The sequence below is a fragment of the Phodopus roborovskii genome, unplaced genomic scaffold (assembly GCF_943737965.1).
Source record: "Phodopus roborovskii unplaced genomic scaffold, PHOROB, whole genome shotgun sequence".
Classification (NCBI taxonomy): Eukaryota; Metazoa; Chordata; class Mammalia; order Rodentia; family Cricetidae; genus Phodopus; species Phodopus roborovskii.
Genome location: NW_026126636.1, coordinates 11380942 through 11400502, shown reverse-complemented (window position 1 = coordinate 11400502; position 19561 = coordinate 11380942). Strand labels below are relative to the sequence as shown.

At 46.8% G+C, this 19561-nt stretch overlaps 2 protein-coding genes across 2 annotated transcripts in view; one reads left to right on the top strand and one right to left on the bottom strand.

The window, feature by feature from the left end:
- Arhgap35 (Rho GTPase activating protein 35) overlaps positions 1-17540 on the bottom strand; it is a 56251-nt gene extending 38711 nt beyond the window's left edge. Inside the window, exons 1-2 of the mRNA XM_051206922.1 lie at positions 13739-17540; positions 2290-2434 (exon numbers count right to left, since the gene is read on the bottom strand). Of these exons, the coding sequence (XP_051062879.1) occupies positions 2290-2434; positions 13739-17419 (3826 nt within the window). The 5' untranslated portion in view covers positions 17420-17540. The remainder of the gene's footprint in view (positions 1-2289; positions 2435-13738) is intronic.
- The window catches only part of Bbc3 (BCL2 binding component 3), a 256886-nt gene that overhangs the window by 196007 nt on the left and 41318 nt on the right, over positions 1-19561 (top strand). The gene's annotated exons all lie outside the window — the stretch shown is intronic.

Sequence of the window (19561 nt, the reverse complement as noted above, 5' to 3'; positions counted from 1 at the left end):
TCATTCAATCACTCAACACAAAGCTACAGAGCTCTCTAAGAGCCCACGCCACAGGCGTCACTGCTTGAGTGAGAAGCAGTGGTCCTGTGCCCACTGCATGCTGGGGACTTATCCAGGACCACACTCTGAGCAGGTTGTGTATAGTGGTGAAGTGGTCTGAGGGGGATGAGAGGTCCAGACAGTACTCTACATCAAAGGGTTGGTCTATAAGACAACTGTCTAGACACTTCAGGATAGTTCTAGTAGTCAAATGTAGTATACAACGGATTGCATCCATGAATAAAAAAAAACTATCATAATAGACAGGTAAAAGTCAGCTGAGCAAGCCGGGCGTTAGTGGCACATGCCTTTAATCCCAGCACTCAGGAGGCAGGGGCAGGAGGATCTGTGAGTTCGAGGCCAGCCTAGTGTACAGAGCTAGTTCCAGGACAGCCAGGGCTACACAGAGAAACCCTGTCTCAAAAAACCAAAAAACCAAAAACCAGTCAGCTGAGCAAATTCAAATATGGACTACACATGAAATGATGAAATGACACTATTAGTAGTATCAAGATAATGTTTTCCTTTTATGTGCTGGAGTGGAACCCAGTGCTCATGCTGAGCAGGTGCATGAGCACTGAGATGTGCTCCAGCCCTGGCAGACACTTTCAAATGTTGATTATTTTGTGTGTGTGTGTGTGTGTGTGTGTGTGTGTGTGTGTGTACACTGTGGGGCACGTGTGGAGGTCAGCGACTTTTAGGAGGTGGTTTTTACCTTCCACCATGGACTGTGAATAGTCTTAACGTGACAGTGCCAGTTAGTATGAAGCCTCTTTCAACTGTTCAATAGCTTGGGGGGGGGGGGGCAGAGACAAGAGGCGATGCAGATCTAACGGGCCTGGGATGTGATCAGATGAGCCAGTGTTTGCGGGACAGTGATGCAATCTGGCAGAGTTTACAGAGCAGCAGCCTGGCTTGGCAGTGACTGCAGGTGACAAGGGCCAGGCTGAAAGGACACAGATTCCCATGTTTGTGTATGCTCAGGAGGAATGAGCCTCAGGACCTAGTCCAAGCCTCTACGCCTTCCATCTTAAAGATTTATTTATTTTATGTGCATGGGTGTTTTGTCTGCATGTGTTATCTACATTGATGCAGTGCCTACAGGGGTAGAAGATGGTAGGTACTCCACAAGGCGTTTCAGATGCTTGTGAGCTGCCTTGTGGGGGCTGGGAATCAAATCCCAGTCTTCTGCAAGAAGAAACTGCTCTTAACAGCTGCTGATCACCCTCCACCCCCACCCCCCTATTCCCCCCCCCCCCCCCCCCCCCGCAGGGTTTCTCTGTGTGGCTTTGGAGCCTGTCCTGGAACTTGCTCTGTAGACCAGGCTCACAGAGATCCGCCTGCCTCTGGGATTATGATGGCACTGCTGAGCATTCTTTCAGGCCTCCCAAAAATCTATATTCTTTTTCTTTTCGTGGGGGAGGGTTGAGACAGCACCTAACTATGTATCTCTGGCTGACCCATCTCGAACTTAGAGATCTGCTTGTCTATGCCTCTCTAGTGCTTAAGGTGTGTGTGCGCCAGCTCTCCAGCCTTAGGTGTAACTAATAATGCTTGAGAATCCACACTGACAGGTCCCTTCAAGACCTCCTCCTCCTCAAAGATCCCTGAAAGCAGCTAGGAGAAGGTAGACAGAAACAATGCCATGAAGCTGGAAGGCAGAGAGACATGGAAGAGCCCTAAGTCAGTAAAATGAAGCATCCTCACAAGTAAAATTTTGTTATCTCAAGAACAGAAAACCTCAAGGCAACGTCCGTCCCTTTGTGGTATCTCTCACTGCCCACATGCAAAAACCCAGCTACATGATCACAAGATACTCAAGCACTGTGACCGTTTTCTTACCTCAGAGCAGAGACCATAACTAACATGAGTCTCAGGCGCCTCATCAGAATACCAGGGATGGTTAACAGTCTCAAATACTTGTTCCTATTACTAAGTGTAATATGTGTTCCATATAAAGCCCTTCCCCTGCCCTCATCCAGTTTATAGACCCACAAGGGGACACAAACACACACTTCCAAATAACGAATCCCACGGTAAAGCTGACTTGTCTGAGGGCAGGACTGCTACCACACACTTCTAAGTCTAGTTGGTGCTGCACGCTAGCCTCCTCACTAAAGGCCTCAGGGGTCAGATCACCCAGCTCCTCTCTGTTGACATCTGTCATTTCCAGAGAGTTCACAAATCCCAGGCCTCCTGGAAGCTCCCTGCAAGGAGTGGAAGGCATCACGTGCTGTGGGAGATGCTTACCTGTGGCTTCAATGTACTCAATGCATCTTTCAATAAAAATGGGGATTGGCTTCTCTGGAGTCACCACAGTTGTTAAGGGTACCCCAAAATAGTTACTCTCCCAGGTTGCCTTTGTGATGGACGGTCGGGGTTTGGGCTTTGGTTTCTGTGCAGGAAAGAAAAAAGGAAGTACAAAAACAAAGTTGAGTATCATACGTATCTGCAAGGTTTCCAGAGAGGATCTGACAGTTGGTAGCAAGTGCTGAAAAGACTTCAAGCAAGACAAACAGACCCAAATTTGCTCATACCCTTAATAGCATCTTCTGGCCTCCAAATATCACACAAGATACTGAAAAGCTGTCACATAGTGACACCCTTAGTGTGAGAGTGCATTATTAGAACTAAGATGTTTATAAGAACCAGGCCAAGTTTACTCAACAACACAACAACATAATGGCACCCACATCCTCCATTTGGGGACATACTGGAGTAAACAGGAAGTTTCCCAAACAATCAACATGATAGACGGTATATATTCAGAGATGGCTATTGCACTGGAATGACCAAACATGGGTGCAAAAGCTAGTAATGTCCTCTTTCCAGAAAATAAATACAGCACATATTCTGTTAGAGCTGACATTCTCAAATGAGAATTCCCTTTGGTTATCAGCCCCGGGTTAATTCCTGCTGTTTTACACATTAGGAAATGGTAAAGTCAGCTAACCAAACAAAACAAGTAACATGACCCAGGCCCAGCAGGAGCTCCTGGCTAGCCTGGGCTACACTGTAATTCTATTCCTTCAGTCCTCGTGAAGCAGGTGGGCGGAACAGTTGCAGCCACTGAGATTTTACTAAATTAACAAACCAGTCCCTCATAACCTTTCACTTTCCCAAGGAGAAGAAGTCCCACAGGCCTAAATGACTCAGTTAGTGACAGACCGTGCCTGACCACCTACGCCCATACTGTTTAACGTTATATATAAGTGAGATAGTCCGCCTCAAAATCACTCAAACTGTGCCCACTCCCTGTTAAACTGCATATTTTTATTTTGAAGCTCATATTGGAGGAACAAACAAACAAACAAACATGATTTATACCAATGGAAACTCCCCAAAGCCAAGGAAATGGGCTTAGAAAGTTTACCTTTCTTAAAATATCTAATAAAAGAAGAGGGAACAGAATAGGGTCCAGGTAAATTAGAACAGTGTGCCTCTAGTAATCCGGTTTCATGTCCAAGTGGCTCAGCCCAATGCAGCAGGGACTATAACCCTATTTAGGGATAAAATCCACAGAAGGAGACATCCAACAACCAACGCAGGCCAACTTTTCCCTTTCCTTCTGCCCATTTTCATTCATTTTAGTACTCCTTACAAGGGAACACATTACTTCCCGTGTAGTCTGAGATTCTTTGAGAACTTCCTGTGCAAAGGAGAGGGGTGGGAGCGGAAGCAAGAATTAGGAGAGGGTAGAGGCAAATTAAAAAGTACATTGGGCTAACTGGTAATGCCCCAGAAAACACGAAAGGCAAAAGAAAGCCTAACCATGAGCCTCCCACGTAATTCAATGTGGATGGAGGTTCATGTGTGCCATGTGGCTTGGTCCTGCCACACACTCGCCATAGCTCTTGAGGTACGAAGGCACTGACTGTGGGAAAAGCAAACTGGCGACTTAAGATCTGTCTTTACGACAGAGCCGGACTGCCCAGCAGTGTGAGTGTGTGTGTGTGTGTGCGTGAGTGTATGCGCGTGTGGGTCACATGCCTGTAATCTACACTTGCACGAAGCATCTAAGCTTTGCTGGCAGACACTACGTGCAACGCCATGTACAACAGTTACGTGGCTGCTATGGGGGTAGCCCACTGCTTTTTGATTGGATCTGAGCCCTGCCGCACAAGCGGGAACCCTGGTACTGTAAACCTGGTGAAAATTCCACCTGGGAGGACAGGACAGACAGCACACAGAGGACAAAGGACCGACTGCTAAGCTGACACATTACCACACTGCCTTCTAAACACTTACACCCAACTCTGGTCAGAAGTGTCTGTCAGTACAGAGACCCAAAAAAGTGCCGAGAATAAACGATTGTTGAGTGAGTGCTCAGCTGTGATCAACAAACCCCACAAAGGCTCAGGAGACATCTTCAAGAGGCAGGCAGGGAAAAGGTAAGAGCCAAAGGATGAGGAATGGTACGGACTTCATACAATGTATCACTGCACTCACAGTCACAGCAGCTTCAGACCCACCAGGTCAAGCCAGCAATAATCCCAGCATGTACGGTGGAAGGGCTCATAAGGCTCCATCTAGCTTATGACAGTTGAGGCTGGTCTGCAAGAGGAAGTCATTTTCCTTCTAGGTATGTTGCCCGTGTGCATGCAGGCAACAGCAATTGGACTCAGCATGCTTAAAAAAAAAAAAAAAAGAAAGAAAGAAAAGAAGAAAAAGACATGAAAGCGAAGTGTGTGGTTTAGAGGGTCAGTCGGGTCAGGGTTGGTGATGATCAAGCCACCTTGTATATACATGTAGGAAGTTGTCAAAGAGCCTGGTGTGGTGGCCCACACCTTTGATCCCAGCATTTAGGAGGCAGAAGCAGGTCAATCTCTGAGTGTAATAAGGCCTGCCTGGTCCACAGTTCTATGACCTGTTTCAAAAAACAAAAAAGCCTGGAACGGTGGTACAAGCCTTTAATCTTTGGGGGCAAGATGTAAGGTCAGCAAATCTACGTAGTAAGACTCAACCCTCATCTCCCCTACCCCCAAAAGAATTTAACACACTGGAGATGTGGCTCAATTGGTAGCATACTTGCAGCATGCATAAAACTCTGGGTTTGAAGCCCAGCACCACATAAAACTGGGTGTGGGGTGCATGCCTTTAATAAAAGCACTTGGAGGTGGAGGAAGAGGATCACAAGTTCAAGGTCATTCTTGACTAAAACAGCAAGTTTGAGGTCAGGGTGGGTAATATAAGACGATATCTCACAGGAGAAAAACAGGTGTCAAGGTTCAATCTGACTGATGTGGCTTGGGGTCAAGTACTGATCATCTCTATCCACCTCCCTGGCCACAGTGTTACGGGCAGGCCCTTCCAGCTGATGCACAGTGTTGCAGCCACATAACCTTGGGTCAAGCAATGTTCTCCAATACCTCTGCCACTGAAAAGGTCAGTTCTGGAGTGACTGACCATCTGCATTTAAAACAAACAAACAAACAACTTCCATCAATGCCACCAAATTTCTCTGTCAAAACAGAGATCACATTATTTCTCAGTAAAACTGAAGCCTCCAAATTAGAGTGTTGCTAAGGGAAAATGTGGGACCAAACGGCAGGAGTTGACCCCGATTCCCCCAGTTATTACTGGGATGCTTTCTGGCACTAGTTCTCAAATCTAGTCAAATGGAAACAGCACACTCCTCAGAACGATGTTCAAGAGTCACCGGCTAGAGATACTTGTCTTACCTATGTATTTTCTATGTACAGATCCCAAGTCTCTCTCTCTTTGGTGGTACCAGAGACTGAATTTAGTGCAGAGAACCTGATAGGCTAGCCTTCCACCACTGAGCTCACGTTCACTTCTGGTGGATCCTAGGATAGCATGCTACTGCTAGCCATGCCCCAGGATAACCCACTCCCACAAAAAGCATGCATACTAAGAACCTTGTGGCCATGCCACTGAGTTGGCTCAGCAGATAAAGGTGTCTGCTACTAATGCTAAGGGCCTTTTTCTATTCTCAGGACCCACATGGTGAAGTAGAAAACCTCTTATCTCTATAGGCACAAGACATGCCTGAGCCTACACACACAGAAAATAATGGAGCAGGGGTGGGGTGGGGAGGAAAAGGAAGGGAGGAACTCTGAAGATAAGACCAAGGAAATCCCACTGTGGTGGGTCTCTGTGACGATAGAACTTGTACTATATAGGACTACAGTTTTATGTTAGGTTCATGGGTTAGGTAGAAGGAGTAAATGGATGTGAGTAAGAAATAAAAGCAGGTACACTGACTATCTGGAGAATTTCTAAGGGGTGTGTGTGTGTGTGTATGCGTGTGACAGCTTACTTTTTATTGCTGTGATAAAAACACAAGCAACCTGGGGAGGAAAGTTTTTACTTGGTTTATAACATCCCTATTACAGTTCATCATCCAAAGAAGTTGTGGCAGGAACTCAAGGCAAGAACCCAGAATCGAGAACTAAAGTAGAGACCATGGGGGGAGGCTCTTCCTGCCTTACTTCCTTTTTCTTATTTTAGTTTTTGAGACAGGGTCTCACTATATAGCCCTGGCTTTACCATGTAGACCAGGCTGCTCTCAAACTCAGAGATCCACCTGCCTCTGCTTCCAGAGTGCTGGGATTTAAGGTGTGCGCCACCGCTGCCCTATACTAGTGTTTACTTTCTTATGTACCTCAGGAATACCCAAGGATGGTACTACCCACAGTGGGCTGGGCCTTCTACATCAATTACCAGTCAAGAAAATACCCTGTAGGCCAATATGATGGGAATATTTTTTTTTCAATTGATATTCCCTTTTCTCAAATGACTCAATCTTGTGTCAAGTTGCTAAAAAAAAAATAAATAAAACAAAAAACTAACCAACCATGTGTGTGTGTGTGTGTGTCCGCTGATGCCAGTGGTGTTAGATTCCTTGGAGCTGGAGTTACAGGCAACTGTGAGCCATCTGATGTGGGTGTTGGGACCTGAACCCTGATAGAGTATAGTGCTCTTCACCTCTGAGACGTCCCTCTCTCCAGCCACAGATGATGACAATGATGCTGCTATTATTTTAAAAGGCCAGGGTGGCCGTAAGGTCCTGGGCCCTCTTGCCCCTGTCTCTCCAGTGCTGGGATTACAGGCATGGGCCACTATGCCCGGTTTCTAGCAGGCAATGTCAAGCTGGAAAAAGGAGAGCCCTAAGGCAGTTATGTTCAAACAGCTGTGGAGCCGCCAATGGCGCTGAGGAGCAGACTTACTTTGTGCAGTCATGAGAGCAGGGTGACAGACAGATTAGTCCGCTTACCTCTTTCACCTCAGAGAGCCCAAGGTGTAGTCCAACCCTCCAATTTATGAATGTGGCAATGGAGATAGCATTTAGAGTATCAATCCCCTATGCTGGGTGACATGAATTCCACCCCACCTCCTCACGTGCATTCTCTTAAGCTTTAACTCTGGATTGGGGCGTCAAATATACCCTTTAGATAACTGAAGGTTCTTCAGAGCATCGCAAAATTAGAAAGGAATTCTTGAACAACTACTCTAAACCTTCCTCATCAGAAAGTCAGTCTGTGGAATGTCATACCAAGAGCTGGGCTGGCCTCTGATATTACCAACACTTCTGGCATCTGAAGGGTTACTGAGTACATTTATTTTAGCTGGAAATACCATTCTCCCAAGTGGCTTGCCAGATGTCCTGTGTCCCCAGTCAGGCGCATGCCCCTCTTTAGGGAATCACAGGGAGCTCTCTCACAGCAGGGGCTCTCAACATCCATCTTCTTTTGGGGTACTCACTTAGCAGGCCAAACTGGAAAAAGCAGGAGAGGCTAAGCCCTAGAATGACCCACACATCTGTGCTTCAAGTGGATCAAACACTGCAATAGTACATTAATTCCCCAGTAAGCCAGCTCGGTGCTGAAACCTCACAGCCGTCCTGCAAGGTAAAGGTGTTCTCAGCCTCTTTCACAGCAGAGACAAGCAGAGACCCTGCAAAGGGCTGTGAGCGACTGCAGCCAAAGCTCACACTACTTCCTTCAGGATGAAATGTCAAGGCCCCAGATGAAGGCAGGGCCAACTCAAGTCACCGCACCCTCCCCCCCCTTTCCTTTTAGATAGATGTTGATAGACTAATGTCTCCACCGTTCCAGACCTCTCGGTTTCCTTAAAACAAGCTATGTATACTAGTTCACACCTGCAATCCTCGCACTTGGGAGACAGAGGTAGGATTGGCCAAGTCTGAAGCCAGCTTGGACAATACAGTGAAAGCGTGTCTTGAGAAAGAAAACCAAACAAACAAACAGCACCACTCAAGGCCTCCTCCACCCCTTGTTGCATTCATCATCAAGCCTGTGATTTTCTAATTAACAATTATTCTCTCATGTTTCCAACAGAGCTTCAAGGGGCCCTTTCAATTAAGTTACTTATGCTCCCGACACTCATCAGGTTAGAGCACCTTGATTTAGGGCAAACAGGAAGGAAAGTAAGCCCTGTCTTTCCCACCACCTAACCCTCCTATATGACAGGAAAGGGAAGGTGGGCTGTGACATCACACCACAGAATGAGGAAGTCTGACAAGCTGAAGCTCTTGAGACTGAATTCCTGGCCAGGGCAGCTGCGGGCAGGGTAGAAAAGGCTGCTGGATCTGGGTACAGGTAGGTAATGCCCTGCCTGGAAACCCATACACACTGGCTGGAGCTGACCTGACCTGGGCCCTGCAGAGTATCTGGTATAGCCAGTGGTAGAGGAGAACCAGCTGGCTTAGGGAGCATCACAACAATTCTTTGTCCTTTGAAAAGAAGATCTGGACTCCCTGTTTTATTCAAGGAGCAGGTGTGTGCAAGCTAAAGCAGTTAAAAGATGTTCTATTTTTTTTTTTTTTTTATTGCCAAAAACACACTACAGAAGCTCTTTAGGCTTAAAATAAACTAAAGCATGATTGTATACATAATTCTAGCACTCAGGAATCTCAGGCAGGAGGACTGTGAGTTTTAGACCAGCCTGGGCTACATAGAAACAGCCTCAAAAAACACAATAAACTGAAAATCCACTGGCATGGCTTTACAACAACTTGTTAAAAGTTCCAATGGCTAATTCAGTCTTGACTAGCCACTGAAGGCAGAGACAGCAGCCCATGCTGTTCTTAGGAAGGACAGCGTAAAGAAATGGACTAATAAGCTCGACCCTGTTTGAATGAACACACTGGTCTGAACATGAGCACACGAACAGTGAGAACCAGCGACTTTCTTACACATGGGAGAGGCAGCTGGAACACTGGCCTCGGAGGCTCACCCACTGCATTTCAGCGGAGGTAAGCCAGGCGTGGTATTGTTCCCCTGCCTGTTTCTGAGACAAGGTCTCATGGAGCCAGACTAGTCTACAAGTCATTATGGAGCTAAGGCTGGCCTTGAACTGACTGTTATCATACAAGTGAAAACATAAACCCACCAGTATATTTTCCGTGATCTGGCATTGTTTTCCTATTTCTGTGGCAATTACTTTACAGACTGCACCCACATGAAAAGATTCTGGTCTCCTCTCCTGAATCTAAATTCCACACAGCATCTGAGAAAGCTCTCCCCATGAACTTTCCATATTCAACTATCTGTCTGGTGCTTCATCCATGTTAATTTTGCATTATCAATTCCTTAGGGAACTTTCCTAGATGTCTCTGTTCAATAACCCTCAGTATCTAGTACCTCCAGAACCTATCACCAGGGAACACATCGCGGACACCTAGACACCGGTGCTCACCGATGTCTCAGCACTGAACCACATGTTGCCTTCCTAAAAGGGTGAAGGTGCTTGTATACTGAAGTCAAAGTACTTCTTTAGAAGAGGTACCTGGTGCTACAGCTCACTCAGTAGGACTAAGCTTGGGAGCACACACTGAGTTTCTCTGATCAAGTTACAAAGAGCTCTCTCTTATCATACTCTACTTGTCTGTCAAAACCAATGTCCTTCCCAGGGGGTGTGGGCAGTCCAACTCCCCAGCTGGTTTTCATTCACACTAGCAACTTTAACTCCGTTTTAGGCCTCACAAAACGAGAGCTGTGTCCACACAAAGCCACAACAACCAGCCAATTCACTGAATCCAATGAAATAAGCCAATTCACTGGGGGGACACAAACTGTCAAACTGGTTACTTGGTGCCTTATAGACCAAACAATGCGTGATTCAAACAGTTCAATTTTCAATAGGTTGTCTTGTCATGTGGCAGCTACAGTAAGTAAAAGATTTCCTTTATCACTGTTTTGTCTTTTTATTAAACACAAGAATAAGAACATATCTGACAAAAGGGTAAATAGCCAATAATGTCTAGCCTTTAAATCGTGGTCAAACACACCAAATTTCAGCAGACTGAATGAGCCCCAAGAGCACAATTGTGGGGCAAGGCTCTGGGGCCTGCTTTTTGGCTTTAAAATAAGAGCTGCTCGTCTCGATCTCATCTTTGCAAATGCACAGCCTTGGGAGACAGAGACATGAGCAGCAGCAGCTTTAGACAAAGCTCTATTCACAGTCGCCCAAGTGCAATCTCGGAGTTTCAATTTCATTCAGTTGAGTGCGGAAGGCTCCCACTGAGGGTGGGCTGCTGAATGGTTCCGTTGGGAAAAGGACCCGAAGAGGAGCATTGGCTTTACAGTCTGTACTTTCATTAGGAGAGATGAAAGCGTCCCTCTCTCTGACTCTGCTTCTATAGTAAGGTACTAATCTAGCAAATTAGCAAGGGTACTGAGAATTTTTTCTTTCTTTCTTTCTCCCCATCACATTGGTACCCAGAGCAGAGCTTCTCTTCCTTAAGGTGGTTGCCGGGGCGAGCACAGAGCAAGCATCTGAATCACTGTGTGTAACCTTACACCAGGGAGGAAGTGGTGTAGTCAGGAGGCCCACAGCAAGTCTCCTCCCTGGTCCAGGGCCACTTGCTGCTAGGGCATGTCACCTTATGCCACACACCAGCTCCACCCATCCCTCTTCTAGGTCTAGTTCCATGGTGAAAACAGTCCAAACTTGTGGCCTCTAAGGACCATGCTCCCTTTTACAGAAGGAACCAGAGGAGGGACATTATGTGCTCAAGGTTCAAATAAGAAAGCAGGGAATTGGGATATGAGCCTCAGAAGCTACTACTGAGCTCTCTGAGCTAGCCTGACATGAGCTCTGCCCCCAGGCCTCCCTGGCAGATGGATCATCTCTTCACAGCCACTGTGTAGATCTGGCTGCCCTATGTGGGTGCTATGGCCTGGGCTACAAGGGGAGTAGCACTTCCCCAGCTGTCTGGCCTGAAGGAGGATCTGAGTTGTTCTCTATGACTTGCTGAAATCCACAATGTTTCCCCATGCCCCACTTCAAATAAATGCTGCACTGCTTTGTCATGCCAATAAAAATCAAAGGATAAATCCCCCATGGAGGGTGGCTTGCACTCTCTGCCCTGATGGTATCTTGCTCTTCCAGTAAAACAAGTGTCAGTCTGCATTCCCAACAGCAGTAGTCCTAACAGGAGCCTTGCTCTGTGGCAAAGGCTTTCATCTCTGCAGGGATGACAAAGCAGCCCTGCTCATTCCAAAACACCACTCTCCAAGTCAGGGAAACACAGTGCCAGTGTCTACCCATTCTCCCCTAAGGATACTCCTAAAATGACTGCTGGCACGCCATGGTTTTAGGGCCAGAGGAATCATTTGTCTGATTTGGAGAGGCGTGGCATGCATAACTCAAGACAAGCTGGAAGCTGGTACTTCTTGCCTGCTAATCCAGTAGCTGAGGACATGTCTGGTCCCCAGCAGGGAGACAGCTCAAGATGCAGAAACTAGCTGTTTCTACTGGGTAAAAGCCTTTGCCACAGTGAGATCTAGAAATCACGTCTGGTTTGACAACTTTTAAAAACTTATTCATTTTGATTGTTTTGGGAAAGGTTCCAGGTCGGCCTTAGGTTTGGTAGGATCCTCCTGTCTTTACCTCTTGACTGTTGGGATTATAGACGGGTACCACCACCCTTGGGTTTTTTGTTTGTTTATTTTCCTGGCTGCCCTGAACTCACTCTGTAGACAGGACCACCTCTGGCACACTTGGTTTTATGTGGTTGGTGCTGGGACTGGAACCCAGCACTTCCCGAAGGCTTGGTTCACTCTCTACCAATTAATTGAGCTACATCCCCAGTCTGGGAATGTGTTTTCAAAGCATCATTTGCAGCATTACAAATATTGCCAGAGTCAGAAAGAGACTTTTAATTCAGTGTGCTATTATGCCACCTTCCTAATTCCCAGGTGTGCAAACACCCCCACAAATCATAAGACTTGTCAGCATTCACATAAGCTGTTCCAGCAACAGTTTTTACCAGGACTGGAGGTGGAAGAAAGCCAAATCCTTCAAAATGCTCAGATTCATTATCATCAAACAGGAGAGCTTGGGGAAACACAGGGGGGGGGGGTTGGTTAGCTTCCTAAATAAGAGCTATTTTCACTGGGTCTTCCCTCCAAGTTTTGAAGAACAAAATCCAAGAGGCAGACATGGACCCCGCGCAGACAGACAAGCTGTGGAAAAACCAAATGGGAAGAAGGCAGTGGCCTGAGATGGGGCCAAGCCCACACAGCACAGCTCTGACCTTTCTGACACTGCGCAGACAGGAAGGCGTGGGACCTTGGCCAGCAGTGACTAAGGGGCACCCTACATGTCCAAGGTTACAATGGTGTCATGTTCCTCCAGCTCCCAGGGCCCTGGGCTACCACAATGGCCTCTATGCTACCTCTCAGTACTCCATATTATACTCCAGATACTTCTGATATGGTATGTCTTCTAAGGCATTCATTTCTCCCTCCAAGGACCTTGTGATTGATCTCTGCTGTTTCCCGGCGGGGAGTGGAATGAGTACCATCCTGTGTACAACGCTGGCCATCCCTATCAGAGTCTCAGCAAGATGCCATTCTCTGAACAGTACTTCCCTACTATAAATGGTGGTGGTGGTGGGGGATTGGGTGAACTTTCTCTGTCTCAAAGCCCAGACCTGAGAGGACAGGGCACTACCTCTAGCTCTCTGCCTTGCGAACACCAAGCTGTAGCCTTCAGCAAGAAAAGGCATTTCATCTGCTACTGGCATGTAAAACACTACTAGCAGCTTCTTCCTTCCCTTGTTGATCCCTGTCCCTGTCGTGCCCGTGGTCCCTGAAGTTCAGAGACACACTAATGGAAGAAGTGACTGCAGACAGACGAAGTAAGGGACACGTAAAATCCAATTTTTCAAACATGAGTAAACTCCATGCTGACATTTTTTTTCTTTTTTTTGCCATTTTAGCACTTTCACAGATGCGTGTGCGCAGGGAACCGTCCACTCCTCAGGAATGTAGAATGCAGCGCCCTTTTGTGATCAGCATGGAAAAGCAGCATTGAGAGCCACACAGATGATTTACGTTCAGGCCAAGGGGTGCAAATCTGCAATCTTCAAGGGAAGAAAGAACACCCGTAATGTCACCGGCTTGACCACTTGTCAAGACGTTGAAGAGCTCTACCCTACCTGCTCATCTGGGCAGTTACTGTTCTAGGCAAAGGCAAATCTAGGATACCTATCCAAGGTGCTAATAATTACACGAGACTTGCCAGTGATAGCTATCCAATGCACAGGCGGACCCTTACCCAAGGCCAAAGAATAAATGCACTCTCCCGCTTATGTGCTCTCACATCCAGTGTTTTTTAAAACCATCTTGTCCTTGAATAGTGGTCATCAATCAAATCACACCACGACGCTGTGCAAGCCACTACCGACTCATCCTAAATGAGGTCTTACCTTGGTGTTCCTCCTTAGACTTCGAAGGATGTTCCTCCTCCTGGGGTCCTCGTCTGTTTCATATGGGATGACAGCATTGTCTCCTTTATAACCCTGGGATGCCTGATCCTCCTCTTTCTTCCGGATGGGTCCCAGCTCATCATCACTCCCCACACTGAAGCTAGTGCGGTAGCTAGCAAACCGCCCCAGCCGGGTGCATCTCGTCCTGTACAGCACAGGCTTACTCACGGCGGATACCTTGCGGCCTCGCTCTAGAGAGCTGGTGTCCATTTCACTGTCAGAACCATTGCCACTGCCATTGGACTGGGCTTTGTTGATGTTCCGAATGGTGATGATCTTGCCCTGGGTGCTGTCGTGGGGCACAGAATATATGTTTTCTTCCTCATTCCTTGGCTTGACCACAGCATCCATTGGCTCTGCGTAGTCAGAAGGATCAAACCCGTCCTGAGGCAGCCAGGGGCTAGAAGATACAGACTTCCTCTGTCCCTCCCGATGGCCTTGGTCTAAGTAGGACAGATCTTTTGTGATCTCAAAATGGACAGGAGGCTTTGGTTTGACTGGTGGAGGTACTTTGTTGTTCAATTTACTCTCAAAATTGCTCATTATGAAAGACAGCCCGTCATTTCCCTCCAGCTCCATAGAGAACTTGGAATGGTCTTTGGACAGGGAGGGCACTGTCGCATCTTCCCGAAACAGGTGGTAAGATGGAGGCTCCACATCCTCTTCCGAGTCCTGCAAGTTTGAGTTGCAGAGTGGTGAGCCAGCCCTCGGGGAGTTGAACACTTCTTCCGTGGTGCTGCAGGCCTCGGCAACGTTGTCGTACATGTGTGTGGCCTCAACTATGTTCTTCTTCTCCACCACGTCTTTAAAAAAGGGGTGAAAGACCTCAAGTTTATGCTGGGGTTGGCTACAAGGGATGCTTGTGAATCTCCCATCAATTTCTTGTGCAATTTCCTCCCCCTCCGTCAGCTGCTCGCGACTTAAGTCATTGTCCAGGACATCTATGGCGCCATCAGTGAGTGCAACAAGCTGGATGGGGATGATATCCTGCACTTCACAAAGAAAGGCACGCAACATTGCCAAGGAGGCCTTGCGCTTGGCTGAGTAAAAAACAATGTACCCATGAACCAACCGGCTCTTTCGGATGCTGAACGAGGAATGGTATGAAAGAATTGTCAGCTCAATGCGCTTCTTGTGTAGTCCAATTGGAAGTTCAAGTAAGACAGAGTTGCTGCTCCCACAGTGGGAAGACTTACAGGTTTGGGACTGCAGGACAGGAGAGAGTATGTCATCTGCACTAAAGGGATCACCACACATCAGACACATGACAATTCGAAGGTCCACGTCAGCCAAGTCTTTGATACTAGCAGTGGAGCTGACCAGGTTTAAGTTGCGCTTAGAATCCAGGAGTCCCTTTAGAACTTGACTGATCTGCTTCTCATTAATGTTGCGCCCATAACCAATGCCAGCAGAAGCAGGGTCAAGAAAGACACACTGTAGTTTGCTAGCAATCTGCTGGCCTTGTTGTATTAAACTGTGCAGAGTCTCTCCACTTGTGTCCCCTCTCTTGTTAACTAAAATTAAGGTCAAGGGGAGGTGAACTAAGTGATTATCCCGCCTGCCCAGTGTGGACTCTCTGCTCTTCTCTATGCTCTCCACCACATAAGACAGTGACTCCTTTGAATTGTAAAGGCAGAGGCAGCCATGGGGTTGGAAGGTTGGTGTCTGGAAAGAGTTCACAGGAAGCCTGACATTCCCCTCTATTGGCCTCAGGGACAGCTCATACATTTTACCATCTATCACGTATTTGTCATCATTTGTACAAAGAGCTCTAATTTCATTGGCTAACTCTCGGGCAAGGCCATCTTTGCCTAAGATAACCAAATTGATCCTATCAATATTGGGGTCAGACAAAGAGTTCTTCTGATTCCTATCAGATGGTCGGATAAAGCGAGAACTAATCAAGTGCTCTATCTTAGCATCTACACAAGCGGGGCAGCTTGGGCATGTCTCCTTCGTGGGATGGTACACAAAATGAATGTGCTTCAGAATGAGGGCATCACGCTCTGCTTGGAGCTTCTGCAATGCTTTAAATCGCTGCTCTTCCCCCAGAACATCCTGGATGACACCCATCTTTTCCTTGCTGGGTTTGGCATCCAGCTCCAGCTCATAAAACAATTCTGAGTACTCCAAAAGCAACTCCTGGAACTCTTCCTTTGCTCGGTCTATGATCTGCTTTTGGTGCCTGCCATAGATGTCCATGTACACAGACTCCTCCAGCCACTGGTAAAAGTCTTCATTCATAATGAAACTACGAGCCTCTTCCCAAGGTTTCCCGGGAGTAATGAAAGGAGAGGTCTCAAGGTTTTCTTTGAATGCCTTTCGCATCTCAGCTCTCTTCCTCTCATTCCTCAGCTTCTCCAAGTGGGTCTCATACAGCTGCTCGGCAGGGACAGTATCCATCAAATCAAAGGGAATCCGCTCGTTTTCCATGTTGTCAATGTGGCTGGTGGCATCCCATGGTGTCTCTTCAAGTACAACAAACCACTTTAAGAACTCTGGCTTGGTCTCTAAGAGTTTTTTGGCTTTAATGCAGCTCAGGTGGTCTACTTCATCTAGATTAGGTATGAGGGCCTCAAAAGCCAGCGGCAGGGCTGCCAGGTAAAGCTTTCTCCGGCGCTCAATGTGCTCATGCTTGAGGCGGTGGATGTGCTGCAGGAAGAGCTTCTTGGCCTTTTGTGTCCCCTCCAGGTAGACATAGTCCTGGTACTCAGGGGAGGCCTGCATCTTTCGGCTGACATTCAGCCAATTCTCATTGTGGTTTTTCACAATGCGGCTCACCAACCACTCATACTTGTCCTTTGCTGTAGCTATTTGCTGACTCTGCTGCTTGAGAGCTTCAAAGTAAGGAATGATTTTTGTCTTCCCTCGACTCTTATCAATGAGCTGCACTAAAGTACTGAACGCCAAGTCCACATTCACATTGGATCTTGCTGAGGTCTCTACAACCTGGAGGTTCTTTTTGCTTAAGGCAAAAGTATGTGCATCTCTAATGTACCGCTCAACACCCTCATCACACTTAGTCAGGACTACCACTATGGGCTTTTTTGTTTTTGCAAGCTGATTGTAGAGATTAGAAACAAACTTGAGCTGGTCATCGAAGTTCCTGTTCATGCCCCTGCTAACATCGATGCCCAGAAGGAAACCGTCGACCAGCAGCTTTCCATCTGGCATCTGTTTCTGCTCAAAGTCCTGCTCCAGCCCCAGCTGGTCAGTGCAAAAATACATGAGTTTTTCAGCTGATGCGAGCTTGGTGGCGGCAGCTCTCTTGATGTAGGGCTGCAGCGCCGTGCTCCGATGAGGTTGAAAAGTCTGATCGTCAATGAACTCGGTCTGCTCCACAATGTGCACCTTACACTCCACACAGTCCTCCAGGGAGCGGCTAACTTCTCCCCAGTACAGAAAGTGGTCATTATTGACCACCCGCCCACCAAAGTCACTGGTGCTGAGGACAGAAGTGTGGTCCAGGTGAAAATCATCTGCACTTGGGCGCACAAAGCGGTTACACAGACAAGACTTCCCAATGCCACACTGGCCTTTCTCCTTCTCAGTCCCAGACAATCCCACCACGCTGATGTTGTAGGTGGGGATTCGAACATCTTGCTTTCTTGCCATCATCATCTTCGAAACATCCTGCCACAATCAGCTACTTCCAAGATCAGATTAGTGTTGTGCAGTGGAGTTGAGAGGGCTTCTTAGCAGTGCCAGTGGAGGCCAGCTGCCCAAGCCGCACAAGTGTCAGGTCCCATAGTGTTCTTACAATTTCTCATCGCCTAATAGCCAACATGTCTACCTAGAGGGGGGGGAGGGGGAGAAAAAACATCAGCATCCAAACTCTATTTTAACCACTGAATTACAATAAAAGTATTTTTTTAACCCCCAAAATACTTAGTAAACCTGGTGTACCAAGCCGTGTGCTGGGTGAGCGATTAAGGCTGACATCAGAGTTGCTGAGACTGTTCCAGAGGGTAAAGGTGTTTGCTGTGTAAGCCTGACAACCCGAGTTCAATTCCTGGATCCCAACAAGAAAGGAAAAAACAAATTCCCCAAAGCTGTCCTCTGACTTCCACACACATGCTATGACACATGCATGCCTGTGCAGGACAGGGTGCACACACACACCATACAAAATGACAATGTAATAATGAAAAGGCTACTATCAAGGCAGGAAGATATAAATAAGGAGAGTGTAAAATGGTGACAACTGAGGGCTCTGGAGGAAATGTGGCTAACTCCAAGGCAGGATGGGCACAAGAAATGTCTTCTTTGTTTTGTTTTGAGACAGGTTTTGCATGTAGCTCTGGTTGTCTTGTACTTGAACTCAGATCCACCTGTCTCTGTCTCCCAAGTGCTGGCATTAAAGGCATGTGCCACCCACCATGTCTGGCTGAGTCAGAAATGTCATGTACAAGTAGAAATAATGGAGCATTTCACAAGGGCAATGGGGTCATTCTAAAGGGATTCCCACAAGTAAGGTCTAGGATAATCTGTGAACCAAAGAAATTGTAGAGTAATAGATTACAGCTTACTGAAAAAAGAAAAAAAAAAAAAAAAAAAAAAAAAAAAAAAAAGAAAAGAAAAGAAATGAAGCCCATACAATTGGATCAGATGAGAGTCATGATGGAAGGTTAAATGTAGGGAAAATCTTGAGGGGCAGAATGTTGACAGATAACTCAAGTATCTCCTAAGACTGCCTATTAATTATCAGGAAAAGAAAAGCGCTCAACAGCAATTATAGTGGAAAAGGCAAACAACACCTTCACCAGGTAACCAAAATTCACATCACCAGTGTGGCATGGACACTCGTAAGAGACTGAGGAGGCAGGGAAAGCTCAGTAGTTTAGGAGTAGCTTTGGCTACACAGAAGGAAGGGGAAACACAGACAAGGAGGAGGAAGGAAAGAACAAAGCTTTCTGGAAGACTCACAACACTGCTTTCAAAATTTACTATAAAGCAACAGTAAGTTCACAGCTAAATCATCATATATAGCACCAAATGACTGTGTGTGATGAGAGGCGGGCATGGTTTGACACAAGGTCTCACTTGTGTAGCCCTGGAACTCACTATGAAAACCATGCTGGCTTCAACCTCATAGAGATCCTCCTGCCTCTGCCACCATGTCTGGCTGGCTAAATGACTTAACAAGGCTATTGAGACCATTCCTTGGGGGAAAGGACAGACTTAATTAATTAATTAGTTAATTAATTAATTAATTCATTCTATGTGCATTGGTGAGAAGGTGTCAGATCCCCTGGAACTGGAGTTACAGACAGCTGTGAGCTGCCACGTGGGTGCTGGGAATGGAACCTGGGTCCTCTGGAAGAGCAGCCAGTGCCCGAAAGAATAAACTGTGTAATGCTGGAGCTTGGGAAAGGGCATCTTCACACGGGAAAGGACAGAGGTGGTCTTTATCCACATCACATACAGAGGCTAACCCTAGAGCTGGAATGAGACTCGGGTGTGAGGGTTCTTATCTAGCACATGGGCACTAAGTTCCATTCAACAACAACAAAAACTAACTCTAGCAGGGTGTGGTGGTTCATACTTTTAGTCCCTTAAGAGGCAGGCAAACCTGTGAATCCAAGGGCAGCTCGGTTCACAGAGTGAGTTCCAGGGTATCCAATACTAAACCTGTCTTAAAAAAACAAAACAAAAGAACCAACCAACCAAATAAACAAAAAGCAACTTTAAATGAACCAAAGACCTAAAACTACTAAATGCAAAAAAAAAACCTAGTGCAAAAGAACCCGATGACAGCTGGCC